We start from the raw sequence: 25,921 nt of genomic DNA, 5'->3' as shown, positions 1-25,921 counted from the left end.
TCCTAGGACTGGCGTCTTATTACAGGAGGTTTGTGAAGGGCTTTTCCTCCATAGCCGCACCACTCTTCCACCTGCTGCAGAAGGACCGTGACTTCATCTGGACCCAGGACTGTCAGCAGGCGTTCGACACCCTCCACAGATCGCTGACAGAGTCCCCAGTCCTTGCCCCCCCTGACCCCGCCCTGCCTTTTGTCCTGGACACTGACGCAAGTAATGTGGGGCTGGGAGCGGTGTTGTCGCAGGTTGGACCGGAAGGGGAGAAGGTGGTGGCGTACTTCAGCCGGGTCCTGAACAGGAGCGAGCGGCGCTACTGTGTCACACGACGAGAGCTGTTGGCTGTGGTGGCGGGGGTGAGACACTTTAAATACTACCTGTGCGGCACAGCATTTGTTGTCAGAACTGATCATGCTGCCCTTCAGTGGCTGATGTCTTTCAGGGAGCCAGAGGGACAGGTGGCTCGCTGGCTGGAGGAGCTCCAAGCCTTCAATTTCACCGTGGAGCACAGAGCAGGGACGCACCATTCTAACGCAGATGCCCTCTCTCGCCGCCCATGTGCTGCAGCTGGCTGCCGTTACTGTGAGAAGCGAGAGGAAATAGAGCGGGAACTCACGACAATAGACGGAGCAGCACAGCTCGCCTGCAGGGTTCTTCTGGTGGTGGATGCAGCGGAGTGGAGGGCACGGCAGGAACAAGACACAGACCTGCTGCCGGTCCTGCAGTGGCTGGAGAAGGGGGAGCAACCCCTTTGGGATGAGGTCACTGGGTTTTCCATCTGTACCAGGGGGCTGTGGGCCAAGTTTGCAGCTCTCAGGCTGAAGGAGGGGGTGTTGGAGCGTGCCTGGAAGGATCCTGCCACGGGGGAGGAGAGGTGGCAGGTTGTGGTGCCAAGGTCGCTGAGGTCAGCTGTGCTGGGAGCCTGCCATGGGAGCACTGGCTCTGGCCACTTTGGGGTCTCCAAGACTCTTCGCCGCCTCCGCCAGGGCTATTACTGGGGTCAACAGCGGAGGGATGTGGAGGACTTTTGCCGCAGCTGTGATGCATGTTCCTCACACAAAGGGCCACAAGACCAGTCCCGGGCTCAGCTTCAGCAGCAACCAGCAGGAGCCCCAATGGAGCGAGTAGCTGTGGACGTCATGGGCCCATTTCCTCGCACAGACAGAGGAAACCGCTATGTTCTTGTGGCCATGGACTATTTTACCAAGTGGCCGGAAGCATACGCCATCCCAGATCAGGAGGCTGAGACGGTCGCTGATGTATTAGTGGAGGGGATGTTCAGCCGCTTTGGAACAGCAGAGACCCTCCACAGTGACCAGGGGCGTAACTTTGAGTCCAAGGTATTTGCTGCCATGTGTGAACGCCTTGGGACTAAGAAAACCCGCACCACCCCACTTCACCCCCAAAGCGATGGGCTGGTGGAAAGGTTTAACAGGACGCTGGCCCAGCAGCTAGCCATCCTTACCTCAGAACACCAACGGGACTGGGATTACCATCTTCTCCTTACCCTCATGGCCTACAGGTCGTCAGTGCAGGACTCCACCCAATGTACGCCTGCCCTGCTCATGTTAGGGAGAGAGCTGAGAACTCCTGCAGAGTTGGCTTTTGGGAAACCCCCGGACGCGCCAGAGGCACCACCGGGCCGGGACTACGCAAGGAAGCTGCAGGACCGGCTGGATTCTGCACATTCCTACGCCCGAGAGCAGCTGGCGAAGGCAGGCCTGCGCCAAAAGAGGAATTACGACATCACCACTAAAGGGAGGCACTTCCGTGCTGGGGAGCTGGTGTGGGTCTACAGCCCAAAGAGGAAGAAGGGACGGTGTCCTAAACTGGATAGCAGCTGGGTGGGGCCTTGCAGCGTCCTAGAGCGAGTGGGGGAGGTTGTTTACAGGGTGCAGTTGCCTCCTAGGGGGAGGATAGTAGCGCTGCACAGAGACCGGATGGCCCCCTACAGAGGACAGTCCCTCCCCTCCTTTCCAGAGGGACGTGTACAGAGCGTCCATGACCCTGCTCAGAGGGGCCCCCGACCGGGGCTGCGTTCCCCCCCCCCTCGGACTCTTCACCCCAAAGCCCCGAAGCTCCGCGTCCTCCTCAGGGGCTCAGGAGGTCAAGGAGGGAACGTAGGCTACCGCCCCGCCTCAGAGACTGTGTCGTTCCCTCGGGGACGAGGAACTTATTGCTGGGGGGGCAGTGTAACGATGGTTAAGTGTTACTGGACAGTGACATGTTGGTTTTCTCTGCACACTGTTGTTGTTCCTTTAAGATTCATGTTTGGTTGGGCTGCAGGAAGTAGTGAGGGTGGTGTACAGGAAGGGGTGGGGGGACCTGGTAGTTCTGTGTGTGTGCCAGGCTGAAGAGAGGTGGAGTTCGAGAGCGCTCCCCCTGAGTTAACAACCCGCTGGCTTATGTGCCGAATAAACGGACAAACTGAGACCCCAACCGTCTGGTTCTTGTGAACGTTACAATACCAAACGAGGCAGGGACAACAAAAATTAAAGGTGAAATACAAAGGTAAAATCAAAAATAGCCAAAATTTTGAAATAAAACACTCACACTGAATTTATTTGTATTTTCTTTGCAGCAATATAAAGACTTCAGAGAGTCTGGACACAGATCTGCAGCAACACATTTCTTTCTTCTTTTTTTTTTTTTTACGTACACCACCTCTTTGAGGTAACACCAGCCAAGAAAAAGGCTGGGCCAAAGGAATAAATAAAAGATTTCATCATTTGCTGAAAGAGACTGTCTCTGAGGTTATTTATTAATGACATTACTATTTTTAAGACTGTGTACACCCACAGACCACTTTATTAGGTATACCTGTCTATTGTTCATTATGTCTCAACAGCCAGTCACATGGCATCAACCTAACGTATTTAGCTATGTGTGTGTATATATTATAGTGTTCTGTGCAATATGTGTATATTACACAGAACACTTTTCTTAAAATAATGCATTACATCACTTAATTACACACAGGAGAAAGACATCTGTTATGTTTTCTTCATGTTACTATGTAAAATGATTTGAAACACACTGTCTCATAATTACCACATAACAACATAAACCTACAGGCTACAGCCTCACACACCAACACAAACCCCTATCCTAATGGATGTGCAGCCAACAAAGCAACTGCGAGATGCTATCCTGTCAACATGGACCAAATCTCAGAGGAATCTTTCCAGCAACTTGTTAAATCTGTGCCATGAAGCATCAAAACACTTCTGTAGGGACAAGGGGGTCTAGTATGACGGTAGCACAGTGTACCTGATAAAGTCCCTGGTAAGTGCTTATACTTCTAAAAAGTATGTTGATGTTACTGGTTCAGTGCTTCTTGGAGTTTTTACTCATACATTATAATTGTTATGCATCGCTGCCCTCTGTAGGACACATTCCTAGTTGCATTTGGTTGTGAGGAATCAGATTTATTTGCAAATCTAAAGCGATGGAGGCCAGACTGAAACTCTTGCTGCTGCAGTGCAACGCTGACGGCCACAGTCTGGGAAATATAAAAACATTATAAATAAAACCTCAGTGGAATCAAATAAATCTGTTGCTGATATGTAACATACAGAAGAGCCCTCGTGAATGCATATTTAATATAGGTATACGGCACGCCGTTCTGCTGCTCTCTCCAGCTGCACAGCCCCTCTGACGTTCCCAGCAAATGAGCTCACACAGGACATGTGCATGTTTCTTTCCACCAGAGGCAGCCAGGCAGAGAGGCCAACTAAACCAGTGACTGAGAAAGAAAAGTGGAGCATTTCAACAGCAGGATTGTGTGGGGGGTTGTTGATCTGTGCAATGCACAAAGGTGTAACTTGTATTAAAATACATTCTTTCAGTTGTATTAAAGATCCATTTTAAACTGTCTAACTGAGCTATGAAGATAAGGGTAGTAAATTAATATTTAGATACATTTTCCATAAGAAGATGGGATAAATATGATGTTAAAGCCTTAATACACTGTTTGTTGCTTGTTTACTAATAATCTGAGTGACACCACTAGATGAAGGGCTCTGTCTGATTTTTTGTAAATACTGTGTAAATGATAGCTTTTTGCATGGGGTGGGAGTGGTCGAGTGGTCACTGGTCAGCAGCAAGCTGTTCTGGTGACATGTAAAGTCTCACTTACACGCTTTATCGTGTGTTTTCCTTTGAATTCGTCTCTGATTTATGGGAGCTGCACACGGACCTGTGCCCTACATTTGCGCTGTTTACAGACATCGACACACCATCCCGCAGCCTCGTGCCGCTGGAGAGGGCATACGGAGCGAATGACGTCATCGTCCATGGAGCACGTTGAAGTGTACATGTCTGGGCCTTGCCGCAGCCGTAAATACGAAACAAAAGCGCACCATGAAAGGCGATTCGCGTTTCTCAGCGTTGGGTGCAAATAACTTGGGCAGTTAAACTTTTATTGCATCTTTTCTATATTTGCACAGGTAGAATTATTGCTCAGCTCGGGCTGTCAGTGGTTTATAATTCATTTGCCAAGTCATTTGAATATTCGCCTGCAATCTGACAAAACAAACAACAAAGCTGAATCTTTTTTTTTTTTTTTTAGTTTTGTGGCGACACTTTCATAAATAAATATTTTATTAGATGCTCCACTATAGCCTGGACTTTGTTTGATCTGCTGGTCAAAGTTCATTATGACTTAAATATAGATATGATGTTATTGATTGATACCGGATAAAAGTAACTTGGGTTGTCTGTTTCCAGGATTAAGCGGTATTGACTGTAGGGCTGAACTCTTCACAGAAAAACCTACGGATAAAAAGTAGTTGTAAATAAGTAACTTTCATAGTATAACAAAAAATATATCTAAATATAATAAGAATATAAAACTACTACTACACAGATGCCTACAGATGATGAGGAATAATTTCTGTTGGTAGCAGCAGTGAATTTAATAAACAATTACAAAAAATCACAAATATAATATTTCTGGAACTACACAAAATTACTTATTAAAAACAGGTAATCTCTTAACCAGCTGCGTGCTGAAACTATAATTGCGCTGCTACGGCATCCATTACGGCCAACTGCACCAACTGTGGGCAGTGGCTACGCCCTCTCGTGTTCCAATGTGTTTTTTGAAAGGAACTCAGGACCACTCACTCTGCAACGTGACCGCCAGGCCCCGTGCCGCTAACCACGCCCCTCATAACCAATCATATCGAGCCGAGGCGGGCTTTGGGCGGAGAAACCGTCACCTGTTGTCCAATCACAACGGCTATTTCAATATTAGTTACCAGACCATGTACTTACACGTGTGTCCCTGCGTGTAAACTACAGTTGGGGGAAGAATAAAAAAAATGTCTAGAGATTCAGTGCAGACCACTAAGCGAAGGCTGTCGTTGCTACCTGGATTTATGCCGTCTCTTTCAAGAATTTTGAGTTCCCCACCGCGGGATATTGAAGCACTTGCGTTATTGTTATTTTGAAGCATATTTAAGGTAAGCTGGCGCCTTTGGCACTTTGTTTTACAAGAGTTTGGATCTTTGTAGCTAGCATATAAGCTGTTTTTGTGATTACTGAGCATCAGTGTACAAATTGGAGAGATGAATACATTTAACTGCCTCACATTATAGCTACAGTACATAACTTAATATCAACTACAGTCTGTTCATCTCACAGATCATACGCGAGCTTTTTTCTTTTAACCTCCTCTGTTAACTTGATGTGAACTGATGACTTCGCAGTGTAAATGTATTTAGAAGAAGATGCCAACACTTTGAACTAATGTAACACAGCAGTAATCTACATCTACTACATCCCACCCAGTTTCCAAGACCTATTTTTCGTGAACTGTGTGAAACTAGCCCCTTTGGTTTGTGCGTGGTGGACTTGCATACACGAATATTGCACCGTGTGCTAAGAGGGGAGGAAATTTGCCCCCATGTGTTTACGATATGCTTGCTAGCGATGGGGCATTTATTGTTTTTCAGATATATTGTGACCGATCATCAGTTTAATCAGTTCATTAACTACCCATATTTTCATGATTCCCAAAGTAACCCCCCTCCTTTTTTTTATTACTTTAAGGGAGGGGTTTGTGACGTGCGGTGGTCGTCTGGCAGACATGTTAGTTATGTTAAGCATTGCGTTTGGACTCTGATTGAGGTACTAAAGCAACATAGCAAATGTTTACTCTGTGTTTTAGCCAGACTAGTGTAAACTGCACGTCCAGCTAAAAGGGATTCTTAGAGGCCTCTCTCCTAATGTACACATACTGTTCTTGGTGCTGGCAGATTTTTACTGAAAGCCAAACACAGTTTTTACAGCTCTGCTCTCATTTGATGTAGGACTATTTGACTTGTGCATTCACTGTAGACAATTGCATGCCACTGCTCCTGTGACTGAACAGTGGCGATCCACTCATGCCTTCTTTGCACTCTTACCCTCCTGAGTGACTGAGAGTGCAAAGAAGCTGCACAGAATCTACTCTGAGCCGCTCCCTTATTCACAAGGGGTTGCCATAGTGGGTAGATTTTTACATGGAATGCCCTTTATGACACAACCTTAAAAGGATTGGTGTCTCTTTCCAGGATCAAACCAGGAATCTTTTGCTTTTTAAGAAAACGTGTGAACTACTTATTATTCCAGAAGAAACTGTAGAGAAAGAAGACTCCAATATCAATGTCTTTCACCCAATAAGTGACCTATCAGAAAGTCTGAGAGCGGACCATGGATGGGCAGGAAACAATGACTCTCCTAGCTCATAAAGAAAAGTCAAACTTGATTTCTGGCAGCAGCGAGCTGTGCTAATGTTGCACAAGGTTGATAGAGGCAGAGACATGCAGTGGCAGCAGGGGTAATTTTCTTCGTGCTGCAATCATTTGATCACATATATGTGGGGTAATGACTCAACTCATGAGACAAGTAAACAATCTTTAGTTTCCCTCGCAGTGATACATCAAAGCACGAATGACTAATTTACCAGCGGTTTAGTCAGCAGAAACAGAGCACCACGTTCTTCCCGTTATGACTTCACAAAAAATAAAAATGTTTGAGATGAATCTTTAGTTCGATGTAAGTTATTTCTTTATTTGAACTATATACTTTTAAAATGGTCAGGTATGTTTGGAAAGACAAAGAGGGTTTGGATATGAGCAGATAGAGGGACCGTGTCTGTCTTAGTTTTGGATAAGAGAAGAAAAAACAAAAAACATCAAGGTTACCAGACTGACCGCAAACTGCTGGGAAATGTCTCAGGTTTTCTTTTTAAATGTCTCTGTTTCTGATTTGGTTTTGAGGTTTTACACTCAAAGCTGCCATTGCCTCACAGGGTTTTTTTCACTCTTGTATTACATGTTCATTGTTAAAAGTTTCCAGCTGAACTTGTTACAGAGGATGTTCACAACAGACACGTGGACAAGTCTGTGGATGTAGGGTTTTTTACCTGCTTCTTACAGGCTTTTATTTTACCCTCTTCAGGAGCTTATGTGCTGAGGTTTGTTGGCAGGCGGTCCAGAGTGTGTGCAGTCATGCATATATTCATGCAACCGGTGCTGTTATTAAATGATCAAGTTGCCACATGTTGATGTCTGAATGTAGTAATTTACACCACACACTTGATTTTTTTTAATGTTAGCCAGTGACACTAATGAAAAGCATTTTTGTTTTGGGGATTTAAGTGGACCTATTGTGCTTTTCCTTATTTTCTGTCACATATAGGTTGTTACAATGGAGGATGCTCATATTAAACATGGCCAGAATTTAATGATGATGATGGATGTGGATGTAATCACTGTGAACCAAAAGCTTGGGCTTCAGACCGTACTTAACACATGGATTGAGTCTGTTTCTATTTTTGTTTTTTTTACTCTTTGCTCTGTGTGATGTCAGACAGAGGGGATATCCTTTATATGGTCCTGTGTAGGAGTATGACAACCCCACCACCTGCTGTTAAAATCTTATGTTTTCCAGCAGGAAGAAAGTTCAGAGAATGAACTGAGGGACTGGATCAAGGCCAGGAATATGAGTGAGAATTATTTTGAGATGTGTATCATGCAAAAAAGACAATAATAGAGTCCAAGAATTAAAAAAATCAATAGCATTTGTACCTTAAGGATCACCTTTCTGCATAGAAACACTGGGAACCTGCAGTAACACCATCAGCAAGAAGGATTTAAGGCAGGCTGGATTTGTTTCTGGAAAACCTCAAGACTCTCTTTTTGGGTTGTTATAAAATTTATTTTCAAAAGCGTCTTAGCTCATAAATGGAAATATTTCCAGCTGAATCTAGGCCGCAGATCACTGCATGGAAGATTTACTGAAATCCATGAACAAGTGTTTGGCAATCAATTTTGTTAGATAAAGGGGCCCAGATTTGATGTTAAGGCTGCAAAACTTAGACTTATGACATTTTCTTTGTCTTCTTTTTATGTACATTTTTGTGAAAGTTTGCTTGGAAAGGTCATAAAAAAGTACATGTTGATTCTGTGCAGTACTGCTCTATTATTTTGCAGTATTTGATTCCAACTAGTCCCATTCCATGTTTTTACTGTCATGACCCCCATACACAGTTTGACTTATTTGTAGGTCTAAGCAGAGATATCTCAGATCATACTTTGTGCCATTGTGCCATGAATCAACCCACAGGCTACTTCCTGTGTACACCAGTGTGCATGCAAAGTGTGCATAATTGGTTAATGTGATAGCTTTGGCCATTATTGCCATCAGCTCTTCTGAAAACAGTGTTTTAAAATGAAAACCTGTTCATGCAGATGCAGTTTGAGAAAGTTCATGGCTGGCTGTTGTTGTGTTTTTTTATTTTATTTGGTTGGCACATATTATATTAGAGGCAAAGATACTAGTAGTACAGGTGTGGTCCGGCATAAGAAGAACACGAGCCTTCTTTGTGGTTGGGTAGTACTAGCCAAAACAACGAGTGCTAATTGAGCTTCCTGCCATTTGTTGACAATAGACTGACAGTATCTTGGAGAATGATGAAGCTTGCAATGTAAATAAGACCCAGTGAGAAAGTAGCCAGATGTTGTGCATGTAATGCCAAGATGAAAAAGAAAATAAGCAGAAGGAAAATCAAACTAGTTTACAGAATATTTATCAGGCTTTATTGCCATTTGTTCAGCTGTTGCTGAACCACTTTATTGCACATTTATAACCTTCCAACTAGGTTATTGCAACATAGGTTTGCACAGCTTAAATTTGAAAGTCCCCTGCAGGCTTTGCAGCTTGGAAATGCAGTCCGAATATACCTTTCGATTATAGGCTCAACCTGAAAGGTTTTTTATTATTTTATGTTGTTGCTGTTGTTTAAATCAGCTAATGGTGAAATAAGTTTATTAAATAAACATACTTCAAGAGGTACAGCAAATGTAAATAAACATAATGAAAGCCCATATTTCTGTATTATTAGTGTAATGAAGTTATTATATTATAATGCGATCGTGTGGCAGTGATGTGAAGGGGCGTGCCCGTCTCACAGATGTACACCATGTACGTTTATTACTGTCGCTCATAACCGCTGGTCTAGAATCGGCTCGCCCGTCTGCTCGCAGCGTTGCATATTTAATAGGCAAACCTATGTGGGCGGAGCTGAGACCAGTGTCTGGCAGGCCGTGTGGGAGCCCGGACTCCCTACGCTGCAGCCCAGCCTCTGAGTAGCGCGCTCTGCGATTGGTCGAGCGAGCAGACCAATCAGCGGTCGGCGAGACCTGCGGAAAACACCGCCGTGTACACGTGCCGCATGTACACAGAAAAGCCAAGAGAAGCGGGGATGCTGAGCCAGCGCTGTCACACTGCACTGTGCTGAGATGTGGAGCAGTGGGCGCTCATGCCGGTGAGGGGAAATTGAACTAACACACTTGTTTAACGCGCTCGCTGGGTTTGCAGTGATGGAGCTGTTAGCTTGAGCCCAGAGGAGTAGTTCACACATGTCCGTGCACGGAGCGTCGCCACACCTTCCTGCAGCCTCCATCTGTGCTTTACAGCAGGGAAGTATTTCATGTTACTGCCAGCTTGCGTCAGGTGGCTGTTGTTTGGTAGATACGCTGGTCTGTGTCTTCTGATATTGTCCCAGTGCATAGCTTGGAGTGTCATATAGTTTGGTTAATATACAGCATCAGAGGTTCTCATGCACGTTAGAGCTGCTGGCTTAATTTGAGGAGTTTTATAGAGTCTTTAGGATATGAATTTTCTCTCCATAGTCTACTGTTGGAAAACAGTAATGCAGTTACAAGAACAAGTGCTGATTTTTTTTTTCTTTGTTTAGTTAAAATGACAGAAAAATTGTAAACATTTTCTATGAAGCTGACAGTTTCAGATTGTTAGTTTGGTGCAGGCAGGCATCCAAATGAGCAAATATTCACATTTGAGGAGGAGCAAGCATTGAGCTGTGTGCATTTCTTTTCCCTTAAATCCGGTTTGTTGTAGATAATTATTGTTTCAGTTTGAACTTCAACCTGCACCATACCCTACCTGCAGTGCACTTCATGAATGCAACAAAGAAGCCTCCTCTGGTGTTCAGTTTCAGGCTCAACACATTGTTGTCAACTGTTTGCTTTTACAGCCCCAGGTGTTAAACATTTGCAGGTTTCATTAGAGATGTGATTAGATGTTTTAGGCAGCTCATCTTGTTCAGATGTCCAAAGTGTGAGATTGTTGTGCTGATGCTTCAAATAAGAATTTGGACAGCATCTGATGCATTTATTTCTTTATTCATTCTCCATATGAATAAATAAATCTTTGTCATAAAAGCTACAGACAGGTTTATGGTTTGTTTGACATGTCAGTGTGTCTTTAGTGTTAAGCCTTACAGTTACAGTGTTTGAATCAGATCACTTGCTTCATTACCATCACAGTGAACAGATTTATGGCCAACTGTTGGAGCAGAGCCCAGCCAGTGTCAAGTGGAGAAGTGCTGTTTTACTGGCAGGAAAGCTGCAACGCTCCTTTCATTGGCTGATCTATATTTGTCACCATAGTGAGCGTGTGGTGTATTTATCCCGTGCAGACATGAGTTCTTTGCATTTTTTGTTTACAGTTTATCATTAGCAGTTATTTTCTGCCCGAGCACTTTGCCTGAAGGATTGTGAACACAGCCATGCTGTCTGTTAGGTGACATCTCAGAAGTATTTTTGTTGGTCCAAACATCAAAGGTGATCAATGTGCAGTGATTTAAGACAGAGAAAAGCAACTGAGAAATTCAAATTAGGGTGTGTCTGACATTTTCTCCTACTTTCTCTTCAGCATGTGTCCTGTTCAGAGCAGTCCCAGTAGGATTAATGCTGTACTTTAAGGTCTGGTTATGTAACGCTGTGTGAATGAAGATAAATGCAAACTGTTGAATACCAACACTTCTGCATTTCCAGATCCTGGACATTCTTGTGTCTTTTTATCTGTCATGCCACTTGACAGGTACTAGGTCAGGACATGCTAGTTCACCTAAATTGGACAGGAAATTACGCAGAAACAAGTGCTGCTGTGATTATTATCACACTTTTCGAGCTTTACCTGTCATTCAAAGCGATTGTTCATCTGATATAATGTGGTGACTGCCGGCCTTCACAGTAGGTGTGCACCAGTATATCAGCCGAACATTGTTACTGGCCTGTCAGTAAATGCAGCTTTTGATTCATAAAAATCTGGGACGACGTAGTTTCTGCTTTGCGCTGTGGTTAACTAATATGTTTACATATAAAAATAAAGCAGATTTTAAAAAAAGAAAAGAAAAAAAAAGAAGTATATCTGCATATCATTTGCATTTGACAGAAATCTAAATTAAATGAATCTCATCCCACCTCCTATGACCCGGCTCTGGATGTCTTAGAGACTCCGGTCTCACAGGGGTAGGCGAGTGATTTTTGCCTCTGTGTCACGCAGACAGAGACAGAATGATTCATTTAACCTTTCTGCTAAATGTGTACAACACAGGGCAGTCGTGAGCAGCGCAAATCAGATACAGAAAATAAGAAGAAACCGAAGACATGTTTTTTTCCAAGTAACGTGTTAGTCCTGTAGTCAGCACGCCTTGTTACATATTCTTTCCCACAGCATGACAGACATATCTTGCATAATCAGAGCTTGGTCCTACAGCGTGTATTTCCTGTGAATAATTCGAAAAAGGTGGGCGGCATACTGGCTCAGTGGTTTTTTGCAGCGTTAGCTAGTGGTCATGGGTTCAAAAGCGATCTAACATTGCGGTGTGGAGTTTGCATGTTATTCTCGTGTCTGCGTGGGTTTTTGCTTTCCTCCCACAGTCCAAAGCCATGCATGCGCCCCAATCCTGACTCTCTATCAGCCTGTGTTTTTACTCGGCATCTGATTGGCTGCGGAAACAGAGCTGAGGTTTAAAGCTGAGCTTTAAAGAGTCCACCGAGTGGACTGGGATGGTGCAGGCAGGTACTGTAATAGCCTGAGAACAGTTCTTCACCACCACCTTTGCGTGCGTCTCTGCCATCACCTGTGGAAGCATGCATGGATGCCAGCCTGCCTCACACCCACTCACTCCCTGCTTGCATATTTCTTCATCATAATTGGTCCCTTCCCTCCGCCCAGTCTGGCCATAGCACATACAGATTGTCATGTGCAAGTGTGCATCATCCATCTGACCAAACATAATGCTGATTAGCATTTCATGCCCAGAAAGGAGGGAGCTTAGGCGCAGCGCATGAATTTGTTAATCTCCTCTCCCCAACCACTGTTTGTTGCGTTTTAAGTTATTTATGAGTTACCCTCGTCACAGGCCCTGACTTGTTATCGCCTCCTGTCCCCTCAGCTGTAAAGGGCCGTTGCGTCAGCACAGGTATATCTGAGCATATTTAAAGCCGTCCTGAACAAATGCAGCATCACTGCACACCTGTCGGAGGCAGGTAAAGAGGGTTGTGGGGCAGCCAGGTGTATAAAGTTGAGAGGATTGGCGACTGAATATGAGGCTGTGTCGTCTTTTAGTTGCGTCTGCCGGTCTTAAAGGATTAAGGGGTATCACCTTTGCTCAAGGAATAAATAGCACTAGACTCTCACTTGCGTAGGTGGGCCGTATATATATACTTGGAGTTACCTTTCCCAATTATTCTTAGCGCTCTCTGATGTGAGCTTTGTTCTCTCCTCCCAGCCAGTGTTTGTTTTGACTGTCCCAGGGGTAAAAAGAGACTGAGCTTTGACGAGCGACCAGTGTCCTATGTCACACTTTGGCACCAGCACAAGTTCACCTGATCTATATTCAGATCTATGCGTACGCACTTGGAGCATACAAATAGAAACAGGAGATTACTGTTATTCCGTGGGCAGGATGAGGAGATTGTTTTTGTTTCCCAGATAATCTGAGTAAAAGGAGAACAGCTGGGCCCTAAACAAGAGCACACTCTTCTATCCTGACACGCAGCCCGCATCGCTCGGCAGGGAGAATATTTCACGCCGTATTTGATTCGTCTTCTGAGGTTGACATGATGATAAACTGATGATAAGCTTTTTAAAGTCGCAGTCCTGGAGAGATGCTTGAGAGAGACCATGACAACCAAGTGTTTTATAATCCTAATATTGCTGTCCTTTCTCCCCCTCTCCCTCTCTCTGTCCATCTCGCTCTTTTTCTTTCATTTCAGGTGGCCTTTAGCGCCTAGAGCACCACATCTCTAAAGAAGCGAGAAAACCAGACACTGAGTGAAAGGAATGTTTTTTGCTCTCACCGAGAGCTGTTTTTCTCACTCTCCCTCACAATCTCTCATCCCATCTGTTGGAGCATTTATGCCAAGGCTGTTTCATAACCACAAATTCATGTCTTGTCTGCAGCGCTTTGAGTGACACTTTTTTTTTCCCGAGATAATTACTGTTCTGTTTGTTTAGAAAGGCAGCTTTGGAGCAGCCTGCACCTTTTTTTTTTCTTCCTGAAAATTCTCAAAGAGGGGTCTACAGCGCGCGCGCACCCCCCCCCCCCCCCCCCACACACACACACACCCAAAAAACCAAACCAAACAATGATATGGTCTCTGTTTGATTTGTTAAACTAACAGCCAACAACTATGATTCACATGTGCATACATAGTAGTCCCACTTAAAGCAAAGTTCAATTTTTTTTGTTTCGCCTTGGCTGACCCCCTCAATCAAGCTGTACCAGCCTCATCCTACTCTAGTATGAGTTATGACAACTCTAAATCAATGCCTAGCAGCAGCAATCGGGGGCGATTGGCAGGGGCCAACGGGAAAGACCCGGAAGCGGATTCACAGGGGTTAAATGTGCACGAAATCTGCAGCAGTGGTCAGCTTGGTGCCAGTGTCACCCACAAGGACCAGGAGAGCGGAGGGGGAGGAGGTTCATCCCCCAGCGACGGATCTCGGTCTGGAGGTTCGTCCAGAGATCAGAGGTGTCCGACTTCAGACGATATGGATGGAATCTCAAGCGGAAACGACTCCGGGGAGAGGGAGAGCGAGGGCGGGATGGAGAGGGAGAGCAGGTCTCGCGGACATCAGTCCGCACGCAGCTCCCACAGCTCTTCAAATGGCAAGGACTCTGGCATGATACTGGAGACTACAGAGAGCAACAAGAGGTAAGAGAAGTCACCCACAGCTCATTTTTTGTGTGTGTGTGTGTGTTCAGGGTGAAATCAGTATGATCTTAGTCAGATTACAATGAATGAAATGAGTGGCTGCACCAAGGCCAGGCCTAAAGAGTCTAAGAGTAAAAGCTGGAAATGAGTAGAGAAAGATTAAGATGGTAGATAGCTGGATGCTTTTATTATAAGACAGATGTCAGCATTAGTAATGCTGACGATTACTACTCTGGTTTAACTGAGCGTGTACGGTGGCTGGCGAGGACCAACGTTGTGTGGCATGCAGAAAGGATGTTTCAGCTTTTATTGCACCTGTTTTCAATGTAAGTGCTTTAAAATCAGAAATGTAATTGTATTATTCATGTTTGCCATAAAAGTGCCACAACATTAAAACTGCCTGCCTAATATTGCTCAGGTGCCCCTTTCGAATAATGGCATGGACACAGGACCCCCGAGGGTGTCCTGTGGCGTCGGCTTGTGGCAGAGTGTGGGTTGCAGAGTCGAGCCTCGGAGGATCGAGCTTGTTCCGGGGCATCCCACTGTTGCCTTATTGGACTGCTGTCTGGGGAGTTTGGAGGCTGGGTGCACACTTTGGGCTCTTTGTTACGGTAGTCGAACTGGCTGTGAGCAATTTTTGCGGTGTTGCAGGGCGCATTGTCCTGCCGGGAGAGACGGCTGCCATTGGGAGTTTCGTTGCCATGGGGGGGTGCGCCCTGGAATAGGTGAAGTTGTCGAGAAACCTCTTCTCTGCTTATACCCATTTTCATCTGAAAAGCTTCTTCTAGCTGTCAGAGTGGACACCAGTAGCCGAAACTACCTATTTAAAATAGTTTCTTTGGATTTTTTTTAAATTTATTGACACTTATGTCTGCCTGGTCGGCAGCAGCAGTGTTCACGCACTCACCTCTCACTTTCTGAATAATCATTGTCTGAAACTGTCCTCCTTACCCAGCTCCAACTCCCAGAGCCTGTCACCTCCCAGCGGGTCCCTGGTCTACAGCCTGCCATCGTCCAGCTCGGAGCACGACCCCCTCTCCACCTCCGGTTGCAGCAGCAACCAGTCAGCCAGGGTCCAGACGCAGAAGGAGCTCATGAAGGCCATCAAAGAGCTCAAGCTCCGACTGCCAGCTGAGCGCAAGGCCAAGGGCCACTTCAGCACTCTGAATGCACTCAAATATGCTCTGCAGTGTGTCAAACAAGTCCGAGGTGAGGGTCTTTTTTTTTTTTCTTTTCTAAGAAGGTGGCTGTTCTTATGTGGGAGGCAAAACACAGATGATGAATTTTAGGCCCATCTTAACTGAGAAATGTTCAATGTTTCCAGCTAACAAGGAGTACTATCACCAGTGGAGTGTGGAGGAGTGTCACGGCTGCAGTCTGGACTTGTCCACCTTCACGATTGAGGAGCTGGATAATATCACCTCAGAGTACACCCTCAAAAACACTGTGAGTTTAAATTCGTATCCACTTCTTCCTGCATCTTAAAACTACTCTTAAAGGCTTTTAAAGGAGTGGGGCTAGTACACTATTACTGTTGTTAATGAGCCATGGGCATTATTGTTTTATGACTTTCGGTACCTCAGAGTTTAACACGTAACTCAGAGGAAAGGAGGGTTGCCTCCTGGTTACTGTCAGAGCATTTGATAAATCTACGCTATCCAGAAACTGAAGAAGCATCTGAATGTCCTTCAAGGCACACTACTGATTTTAAACTGAGATTTAGAGGTTCAGTCGACCCTCAATGAAACTACTACACAGGCGGTTTGGGGTACTGGGGCAGATGTTTAGATTTGTGCTGATGTTTGAGGACAACCAGTACATACAGGCATGAAATTTCACAGGATTAGTAGCCCAGAGCTAAATGAATTTGAAGATGGGTGTGGCCTTCAGCTTTGTGCTTGTGTTCAAAAATATCCATTTTCACAGTTTTTTTCCTGAAACAGGAATTGAAATGCGCCCCAATGAAAGATCCCAGATTGTTGGAGAAGATGGCTCATTAAATTCCTTCTGTTTTCTCCAGGACACATTCTCCATGGCAGTATCATTCTTGTCAGGGAAGGTTGTGTACATATCGCCCCAGGGCTCATCCGTGCTGCGTTGTAAGCCTGAGTGTCTCCAAGGAACCATATTCTCTGACCTTTTGGCTCCACAAGATGTCAGCACCTTCTACAGCAGCACGGCACCCTGCCGCCTGCCCCAATGGGCCTCCTGCATCGGCTCTGGTGAGCACACGCTGACTGAAAGCGCGAGCAAGTTTAGCTATGTTTCCTTATGTTTCCTGTGCTGACTGACTCCGGTCTCCTCCAGCATCTCCTCCAGTTGACTGCACCCAGGAGAAGTCCATGTTCTGTCGGCTCAGTGCTGACCGGCCGCAGGGCGGCGAGATGCGCTACTACCCATTTCGCCTCACGCCCTACCAGCTCACCATCAGAGACTCGGATGCTGCTGAGCCACAGCCCTGCTGCCTGCTGATCGCAGAGAGGGTCCACTCTGGATATGAAGGTATTTGATACGATCCCCTGTTGTCTGTAATAAACAAGTGTTTGTGTATATATGAGTTAAAATTACACCATCATCAATTTGACACTGAGAGTCACACAAGCTAAAGAGATGTAACATAGCATTTTAATTATATCGACACTTTTTACACTGTTCTTTCCTTACTGTTTGGACTGATTATGTGAGGTGATGTATGAATATGATTCTTGTAACCAGGCAGGCCCCACCTGTTTGAGTAGAGTAGCAGAACGCAGGGCAGCTTTTGGTATCAGAGTCGCTTCAGGTCTGACATGTGACAGGTTACTAGTTTGGTTTCAGAGCGCGTGTTTGTTTTGGTGAGACAGGATGAGTGGGCGGTGCGTTGGTGTTAACTCTGTGGCAGGATGTTTCAGTGGAAAACAAAGCAAGCGAGCCTGGGGTTATCAGAAAAGAGCGAGAGAGTCTAGTTTGTGTAGTTGCACTCTAACAGGTGCAAAGTCTGCTTCCACTATAGCTCTGGAGGAAATATAATGAAAGAGACTGGAATACCATATTCCTTTGAATATGGATAATGTAGACAGTTGATACTGCATGACTGTCAGAACAGTGTCAGACACAAAGTCTGTTTCACCCTCCAAACATGCTCCTCATCTGTTCTGTTTGTGTCCTCTGTGCCCATCAGCTCCTCGCATCCCACCCGACAAGAGGATCTTCACCACCAGTCACACTCCCAGCTGCCTCTTCCAGGAAGTTGATGAAAGGTCAGTTATCTTTGCTCTGACCCCATGCTTACTGCTGTGTCGCCTTCTGGTAATTGGTGTTTTAAGCTTAAGGCGTGCGATCGACTCATCGTTTCACTGTGGATTTGGAGACGGTTGTTAAAAATAAACAGCTATAACATGTTTTGCGATTTCACTTCTCTGAATGTTAAGGTGTGTGTAAAATGATAACTCTCAGTGTGGAAATGTGATGTGTTTGCAGGGCAGTGCCACTGTTGGGTTACCTCCCTCAGGACTTGGTCGGGACACCGATCCTGCTCTGCATCCACCCTGAGGACAGGCCCATTATGGTGGCTATACATGAGAAGAGTAAGCCTATTTAAGCCTTTCTTCAAAATGTAATCACGACCAAATTCACACAGGGCTAATGTAAAAAACACACTTTAGCTCGAATAACAGGCTTGTTAGCAGAAGACTAATTAATTGGGAACCTGTGCAGTAGGAGAGAAACGTGGACGTTAATCTGCTGATGTAACGACAGCTGCTGTTAAAATGTATAAAACCTAAGCAACCAGGTTCTCTGTGCACTGTGTGTGTCAGAGCTGCAGGTGGTGTGCACATAGACACACAAAGGCAGCTACAGGGGACAGGGTGACGCCTACATTAATCCAGCAGAGGCAATAATGATCATTTATTATGTGATCTTTCTCTCTTCTTTTACTTCTGGAAAAAATAAGGGTCCTCATTTTGACGTTCTAGTTTTGTGGCTGTTGCCGCCTGTATCTGGGGATGTTTTTGGTAGGAGCTTATGTCACACAGAAGCGTAAGGGCTGTGTAAACCGTTCATGGCTTTCATATGTTTTATTTTGTTCTTTCACAACTCAGGAAACTCACATGTGTGCTTTGTCATCTCTCTTCAGTCTTTCAGTTTGCTGGGCAGCCGGTCGACTACTCGCCCCTGCGGATGTGCGCCCGCAGCGGGGAGTATGTCACCATGGACACCAGCTGGTCTTCCTTTGTTAACCCCTGGAGTAGAAAGGTGGCGTTCATCGTGGGGCGGCACAAAGTCAGAACGTAAGCGTTTTCTGTCTCACTTCACCAAAAGTTTTATGTAATTGTTCAAACTTTGTGCGTCGGTCATCTGTCCTTAAAGCTCATTAGATGCACGTTTAATACTGCCTTTAGTGACTAAACAAGGATCTTCTTAAAAAGTGGCACTTTTAGAAGACCTAAAAAAAACCACAGATAAAGAGTTTGTTTCTATTATAAACAAACTCTCCTTGTCTCCAGGAGCCCGCTGAATGAAGACGTGTTCACCGCGCCGCAGGACTGTGAGAATCGGGTCACCACGCCCGACATCGTCCACCTGAGCGAGCAGATCCACAGACTCCTGGTGCAGCCGGTGCACAGCAGCAGCTCTCAGGGCTACAGCTCTCTTGGGTCCAGCGGCTCACGGGGCTCCCACCGCTCCAACCAACAGCACCTCAGTGCCTCGGCCGCCTCGTCCAGCGACAGCAACAGTCCCGTTGTAGATGAGGCCGCAGGTGCATTCCACAAACCTGTGAGTCTGAGAAAGAAGTGCTTTTGTGTTGTTGTTTTTTTTTTAGTTATATAACCACAGTACAACCAGCTTTGCAATCAGTTGAGTTTAATCCTCTGATTGCAAAGAGGCACATCATAGACACACGAGAAGAGCCAGAGTATAAAATTCATTCATTCTAGCTCGTTACCTGATCCAGTCTGTCTGGCAGGTTTTTTTGGATAAAGGTTGCCTTGTGATTGAAAGTGGCTGCCGAGAGGTTGGTCACTGCAGCTGCTGAAACTTCAGTTGTCACCAGGCAACCACCAGTGTTTTGTTTCCTAGCTGCAAGGGGGTTGCTGTCCTTTTACTGTAGTGTGGCTAAATGATAAAATATCTGGATTCAGACATTAGATGACTAAAGGGGCTGCATAGAGGGTTAGACTAATAAGGATTCTTTTTAACTATGAATCATGTAAGGCTACTCAAACAAAAAAAGAAATCCATCTGAAAATGCGCACAACATGTCCCGCTTTGTGAAATGCTTTCTCACAAGATTGTTTATCCCCTTGTTTTTGATACAGCCGCATTTTCCTGGGTACTGTTGCATCACATTTAGACTGTAGTGTTACGCACGAACAATATGACAGGTTGGCAGAAGATTCAGTGCAGTGTCATTCTCTCGTTGGTTAGCTGTGATGTTTCTGGTCTTCGTTTTTCTCTAGATGACGTTTCAGCAGATTTGCAAAGACGTCCATATGGTGAAAACAAACGGGCAGCAGGTTTTCATCGAGTCTCGTAACCGCCCACTTCCGAGGAAAAACACCAGCACGGGTAAGAGGCTGGAGTTGTATTTGAACTCAGAATGTCACGGGAGAGTAAATAGTTTGGTTTTTTTAATAGTTTTAGTATTCCAGGAAAGAAAAAGGCATAAAAGAAAGTTTTTTTAATAATAACAATAATGTCCAAAAGCCTTCACAGAGGACGATTTTAATTTCTTGATCCTGTTTGTATCTGATCCAGACATGGCGGCCGTCAGAGCGATCAACAGCGATCCAGTCAGAAGTTTGATAGCAGACATGACAAACCCATCCAAAAGTTTGGTCCCTGCACCGCTTGTACCCAAGGAACCATCTACGAGCTACTCCTACCAGCAGATCAACTGTCTGGACAGCGTCATTAGGTTTGTACACAAACCTGAAGTCGTTTCTGTGTCGACATTTGCCCTTTGACCTCCCACTTACCCAGCGATTTCTCACACAGGTACTTGGACAGCTGTAACATTCCCAATACAGTCAAAAGGAAGTGTGGTTCCTACTCCTGCACTGCCTCCTCAGCATCTGATGACGACAAACAGGAGCCCAACGGCAACAGCAAAGGTATTTCACTATGATCTGGAATTGATTAAGTTGTTAGGTAGGTAATGATGCAGCTAACTAGGTAGAAGACAACAAACCTGGTTGATGTTGTGTCTGTGCGACTAAATTTCTGACCGTATTGTCTCTCCAGGTGGTTCAGTTAACCTCGTAGGTGAACCACCTCCTCTGCCTCCTCTGACCATGGCCACAAAGGCAGAAAGTGTAGCCTCAGTTACGTCTCAGTGTAGCTTCAGCAGCACCATCGTCCATGTTGGAGACAAGAAGCCTCCCGAGTCAGGTGGGCCTCGTTAACACTCACGCTCTCCTTCCTGGAAGTTGCAGGACGAGTTCCTTGCACACCCTGAATGGAGTTCTTTTTTTTGTTTTTCATGTTTAACAGTGGCGTTCAAGTTGTGCTTTTTATGTGTTTGTTTTGCAATTAAACTCGCTTTTGTTGCAGGCATACTACCTGGAACATTTCTGGTTTGATGTGATGTGTTTCATTCTTCTCCTGTGCACACTGTTTTACATATTGTAATTGTTTTTTTTTCAGTGAATGTTAAACTTTAATGACACAACAGCTCTAGCAAACACGAGGCTTCAGCTAACAAACTCGTGTTTATCTGCAGCTGTAGATTGTATAAGATATATACGTGTATGTATGTATACCTGAATCTTTTGGTCCTACCTGCCTAATGACAGCACTGAATTGTGTCAGTTAATTGCAAAAAGAGTGATCTTTATTTCTTCTTTATGTCGTTACACCCCGCCTTCTTGTCCTCTTCTCCTCTTCTTCTCTTCTCACAGACATCGTCATGGAGGAAGCTCCTACAACTCCCACACCGGCTGCACAGACTCCTCTCGACACCACCCCGACTCCTCCCGCAAGCAGCTTAGAGCTTCCCGCTAACATCGCGCCTCCTCCACCTCCTCCTCCTCCTCCGCCACCTCCTCCTCTCCCTCAAGCCAGCCAGCCTGATAGGGACAGCCGGAGAAGCGGAAGTGTAGGAGCCGGAGCAGCGGGAGGTGGAGGTAGCAGGCTGGGTCTTACCAAGGAGGTGCTGTCCGCCCACACTCAGCAGGAGGAGCAGGCCTTCCTCGACCGCTTCAAGGACCTCAGCAAGCTGCGCGTTGTCGATCAGACGGTGTCTTCAACTGTGCGCTGCCACGCCGCAGCTGTCAACCCCCTGTCACGAGGTAGGAGCACACTGTCACAGTCTTAGAAATGGTTTTGTATTGAATAGCTGTTTTGCAAAGTGAAGAAGTATATTTGAACTTCATCTTTGGGAACCTGTATCACCTTCGATACACTAACGTCTGTGAAACTGTTGGTGTGAAAGCTTCAGAATATTTTATGTGAAGCACCAAACTGATTGTAGGGCGTCTTCTATCTTTTGCAGGGGTGCGTTGTTCCCGTGACTACCCAGCTGCAGGAGGTAGCAGTGGTCACAGACGCGGCCGTGGCGGTAAGAGACTCAAGCACCAGGAGTCTTCTGACCAGCACAGCTCTCTGGGCCTGAGCGGGGGTCGTCAGGACCTCAGAAGCAGCACTGCTCCCATGCCCCTCAACATGCCTCTCGGCCCTCCAACAACCTCATCCTCCTGGCCTTCTGTAGGTTCCCAGGCTAGCATGCCACCCGCTGCTTTTCCCCCTGGTATGCTTCCAATCTACCCCATCTACCCACCTCTTACTCAGCCCTTACCCGTCCCAGATCCATCACGTTTCCCCCCCACCCAGATGGTTCCTCCCATGATGGCCTTCGTTCTGCCCAACTACATGTTCCCGCAGATGGGAGTGCCCATGTGTCAGCCAGGCTCCACCCCTGGACCATTTTACAATCCCAACTTCGGTTACCAAGGGGTCCCCACAGCCGCTGTCCCCACAGCCGCTGTCCCCACAGCCGCTGTCCCCATTACAGTTTCCAACCCCATGCCCACACCAGGCACATGTGCCCTGTCTCGCAGCAGCACGCCACAGTCTTACACTCAGACGCCAGCTGATCGCGAAGGCGCGGAGTCACCCCTCTTCCAATCCCGATGCTCCTCCCCTCTCAACTTGCTTCAGCTGGAAGAGTCGCCGAGCAACCGGTTAGAGGTCGCCACGGCACTAGCAGCATCTCAGCAGGCATCGCCTTCGGTGCAGGGTGGGGCAGCCAGGGGGCAAAGTTCCACCAATCAGAGGAGCTCAGATGACACCTCCAAGGAAAATGAGAATGTAAGTGTTCAGGATAGGATGTCTGACCTAAAAATGTAGCAATTGCTCACAAAAGACTTAAAAAAAAAATTAACATTAATGTTTTCCCCATTAGGGTGAAGCTAATGAGTCCAACAACGATGCCATGTCCACCTCCAGCGACCTGCTGGACTTGCTGCTCCAAGAAGACTCGCGCTCAGGCACCGGATCAGCTGCCTCTGGTTCAGGGTCTTCGGGAACAAGATCCTCGGGTTCGGGCTCCGGTTCCAACGGCTGCAGCTCCTCTGGCACCAGCGGCACCAGTCAGTAGATTTAAATCATTAGTGCCATTTAAAAAAATAAAAAAAACATCTTGTTCTCGGCTGTTGATGGAATTCTTTTTAGTTTAATGGTTTCTATCAGGGACGCAGAGTTCTGGGGCACTCTGACATTTAATTTAGTTGATCGTGATATGACTGTTATTAGTAAAGTGAGATGATACCAGATGAAATAAATCAGATGAACTCTAAAAGTTGCAGTAAAAAAAAAAAATGTTTTGATTGAGATTGTCTCTAATTAACACTGTGATGGTCTTTAATTCTCAAGTACAGACTGAAAACTCTTCTAAACTTTTTGTGTTTTTCCCATCTAGTCAGCAGCCAGGGCAGCCACACCAGCAAGTACTTCGGCAGCATCGACTCATCGGAGAATGACCATTCCCGCAAACAGCCAGCAGGGGGCAGCAGCAGCGCGGGAGGAGACGGTGGAGAGGAGCAGTTCATCAAGTGTGTGCTGCAGGACCCCATCTGGCTGCTGATGGCCAACACAGACGACAAGGTCATGATGACCTATCAGCTGCCTGTCAGGTACAGCACTGGGCAAAATAACATACACGACTTTGATTCACTCATTCAGCTCTCAGATGACAAACTGGTTTAGAAAAAGTGAGGATTGTTTTGTTTCTCAAGACATGAAGTATAAGTGGGACCGATCTAGTCATACTGTAGAGAAATACAAGCAGCTGTTAGTCCAGAAAGGCAGCAGCTTAATACTTGTCCACTTTATTTGTCTTCGTCAACAGGGACTTGGAGACGGTTCTGCGAGAGGATCGTGAGTCCTTGAGGAACATGCAGAAACACCAGCCACGCTTCACAGAGGAGCAGAAGAGGGAGCTGAGCCAGGTCCATCCCTGGATCCGCACCGGACGCCTGCCGCGAGCCATCAACATCTCCGTGAGTACAACAGATCCACCCTGTACCATGTCAACGTGCGATGTACGATCTGTTTTGTGGCAGAAAATACAGGAAGTCGCTTCTCTCTGTGTTTTCAGGGCTGTACCGGCTGCAAGTCTCCCCCCGCTGTGCCCCCCGCCGCCCCATTCGACGTGGAGATCCACGACATGGAGCTGTGCAGCGTGCTCAAGGCCGAGGAGGAGAGCGCCGGCGAGGTGATGAAAAGCCTCACAGAGGCGGCTCACCCTGAGGACGAAGAAGAGGAGGAAGGAGTTGAAGATAAAGGAACAGAAAAACAGGACAGCAGCCAAGACATGGCGGCAGAGGAGGAGGGAGCGAGGTCAGACACTGTGGAAGGAAAAAGTGAGACTTAGCCACTGGAGTCTGACGGGACTCACCTCGCAGGTGGCCCAAAATGAAAAGCACTAGCGCCAATCATGAGCTTCATCATGAGACAATATGCGCCGTCCAGGACTTCCTGTGCTCAAAGCATCATTACAGAGGCTGTAATCCAATGAGCTTGCGCTGGGATGCTGAGGTGCGTACTGATGCAGACGACTGCCGTTTATTGTCGGACAGCAGGTCAGGCGGGACACGTTGATTCTTTGAGTCTGATTTCGATGTCAGCGGTCCAGGCACCCACTGGAACTGATAATTAAATGCCTTGGACACCACCGGACACGCACACTCAGTTTTAGAGCGTGAATTTGTCCTGTTTTCTTTCTTTTTGTCTATTTTTTTAATTTTATTTTAATTGTCCTTGTAGTTCATGTTATATTTATTTAAGTTGTAAAATAATCAAAGGAGACTAAGGTTAAAAAGTGCGCCTTTACATAAAGATGGATGTGCTTCACTTGTGTTTTCATCTCTCCTGCCCAGAGTTCAGCCTGTGACAAAAGAAGGGACTCTGACTTTTCTGAATGTTTCTGGGATCCTGTTCTGGTCTCAATCCTCACTTTTTCTTCTTCTTTTCTTCTTTTGTATGAATTGTGACCCCAAATAATTAAACTACTTTCACCTGATAGAGGAAAATGTACAGTGAGAACCAAGTAATTTTGTAAGCATTGTGTATATTTTTATAATTTGATGCACTGCAGATGGAGAACACCCCAAAAGAGGGTGTGTACTGTAAAAAAAAAAAAAACAACAAAAAATGTGTTTAAAAAGCTATTTGTTATACGATAGATCGCACTTTTTGGAAATGGAGACAGTGTTTGTGACTCGGCAGTCGAGTTGCTTTACTTGTGGACGAGCGTGGAAATCAGCGGGAGTCTGACCCACACCTTTTAAAAGGCTTCTCATCTGCCAGGCATTAGTTTGAGCACGACAACAGTGAACAAACACTACAGACAGCGTTTCCCAAATTATCAACCCCCCTACGGACCCTGCAGCGCTTCTGTGTTGCTCGTGGTGGTGAGAAGATTTGGAAAAAGGTGGATGTAACTCTTAAAAAGTCCTCCGAAGAGTTCGAAGAGTGTTTTACTATCTTCTCTATTCCACTCTGTCCCTTTTCCCTGTCTCTTCTCTGTGGCACTGTTCTGGTCATGTGATATCCTTTGCTTCATGGCGTCAGTGGTGTCTGCAACAGTTTAATATTTTTGAAGTTCTTTGTATAAAAAAAAAAGACAATAAAATGACTTTAAATGGGTTTAAATGCGAAGTCAGATTTTTCTTCTTTTCCACCTCATGATTACATCTCTTTGCAGTCTATTTTTGTTGTCAGTTGGCGTGGATACACAGAAGCGTCCAGAGCGAGCTGGAAGCAGAGAGCGGATCGGGGCAGCTGCTTTCTTACCCGACCGCAGTCTCCTGCTGTTCTGCTGTGGTTTCTACCCAAAGTGGTCACCGCAGCTTAAAAAAGACAAAAGGCACGTCCTCGTTCAGACAGGCTCAAAGTGGTGAAGCTGACTTCAGTGCATATTATGATTATAA

General features: G+C 45.9%; 1 protein-coding gene across 2 annotated transcripts; it reads left to right on the top strand.

Annotated features, from left to right (window-relative positions):
- Positions 1-13,900: 13,900 nt before the first annotated feature.
- per1b (period circadian clock 1b) lies at positions 13,901-25,631 on the top strand. Of its 2 annotated transcripts, none has more exons than XM_080879981.1 (19): positions 13,901-14,510; positions 15,466-15,719; positions 15,835-15,956; positions 16,531-16,732; positions 16,818-17,012; positions 17,671-17,749; positions 17,970-18,076; positions 18,628-18,781; positions 18,998-19,268; positions 19,952-20,060; positions 20,250-20,409; positions 20,490-20,605; positions 20,736-20,882; positions 21,392-21,781; positions 21,985-22,799; positions 22,894-23,080; positions 23,410-23,623; positions 23,839-23,989; positions 24,088-25,631. In XM_080879981.1, exons 1-19 carry the CDS (start codon positions 14,098-14,100, stop codon positions 24,361-24,363), a joined length of 4,362 nt encoding a protein of 1,453 aa, XP_080736107.1. In that variant the 5' UTR covers positions 13,901-14,097; the 3' UTR covers positions 24,364-25,631. The 2 variants fall into 2 exon arrangements, with proteins under 2 accessions (XP_080736107.1, XP_080736108.1); XM_080879982.1 differs by having other exon boundaries at positions 14,381-14,510; positions 14,929-15,719.
- The last annotated feature ends 290 nt before the right edge of the window (positions 25,632-25,921 follow it).

This window comes from Rhamphochromis sp. 'chilingali' (genome assembly GCF_963969265.1).
Source record: "Rhamphochromis sp. 'chilingali' genome assembly, chromosome: 1".
Taxonomy (NCBI): Eukaryota; Metazoa; Chordata; class Actinopteri; order Cichliformes; family Cichlidae; genus Rhamphochromis; species Rhamphochromis sp. 'chilingali'.
The sequence above is the reverse complement of the archived record's forward strand: the minus strand, read 5'-3'. Positions and strand labels throughout refer to the sequence as shown.

Coding starts and splice junctions, on each gene's coding strand:
- per1b (XM_080879981.1), top strand. CDS start 14,098: ATGAGTTATGACAACTCTAAATCAATGCCTAGCAGCAGCAATCGGGGG. Junction 20,883..21,391: donor CAAGAAGCCTCCCGAGTCAG/GTGGGCCTCGTT, acceptor CTCTTCTCACAG/ACATCGTCATGGAGGAAGCT. Junction 23,990..24,087: donor CGCGAGCCATCAACATCTCC/GTGAGTACAACA, acceptor CTGTGTTTTCAG/GGCTGTACCGGCTGCAAGTC.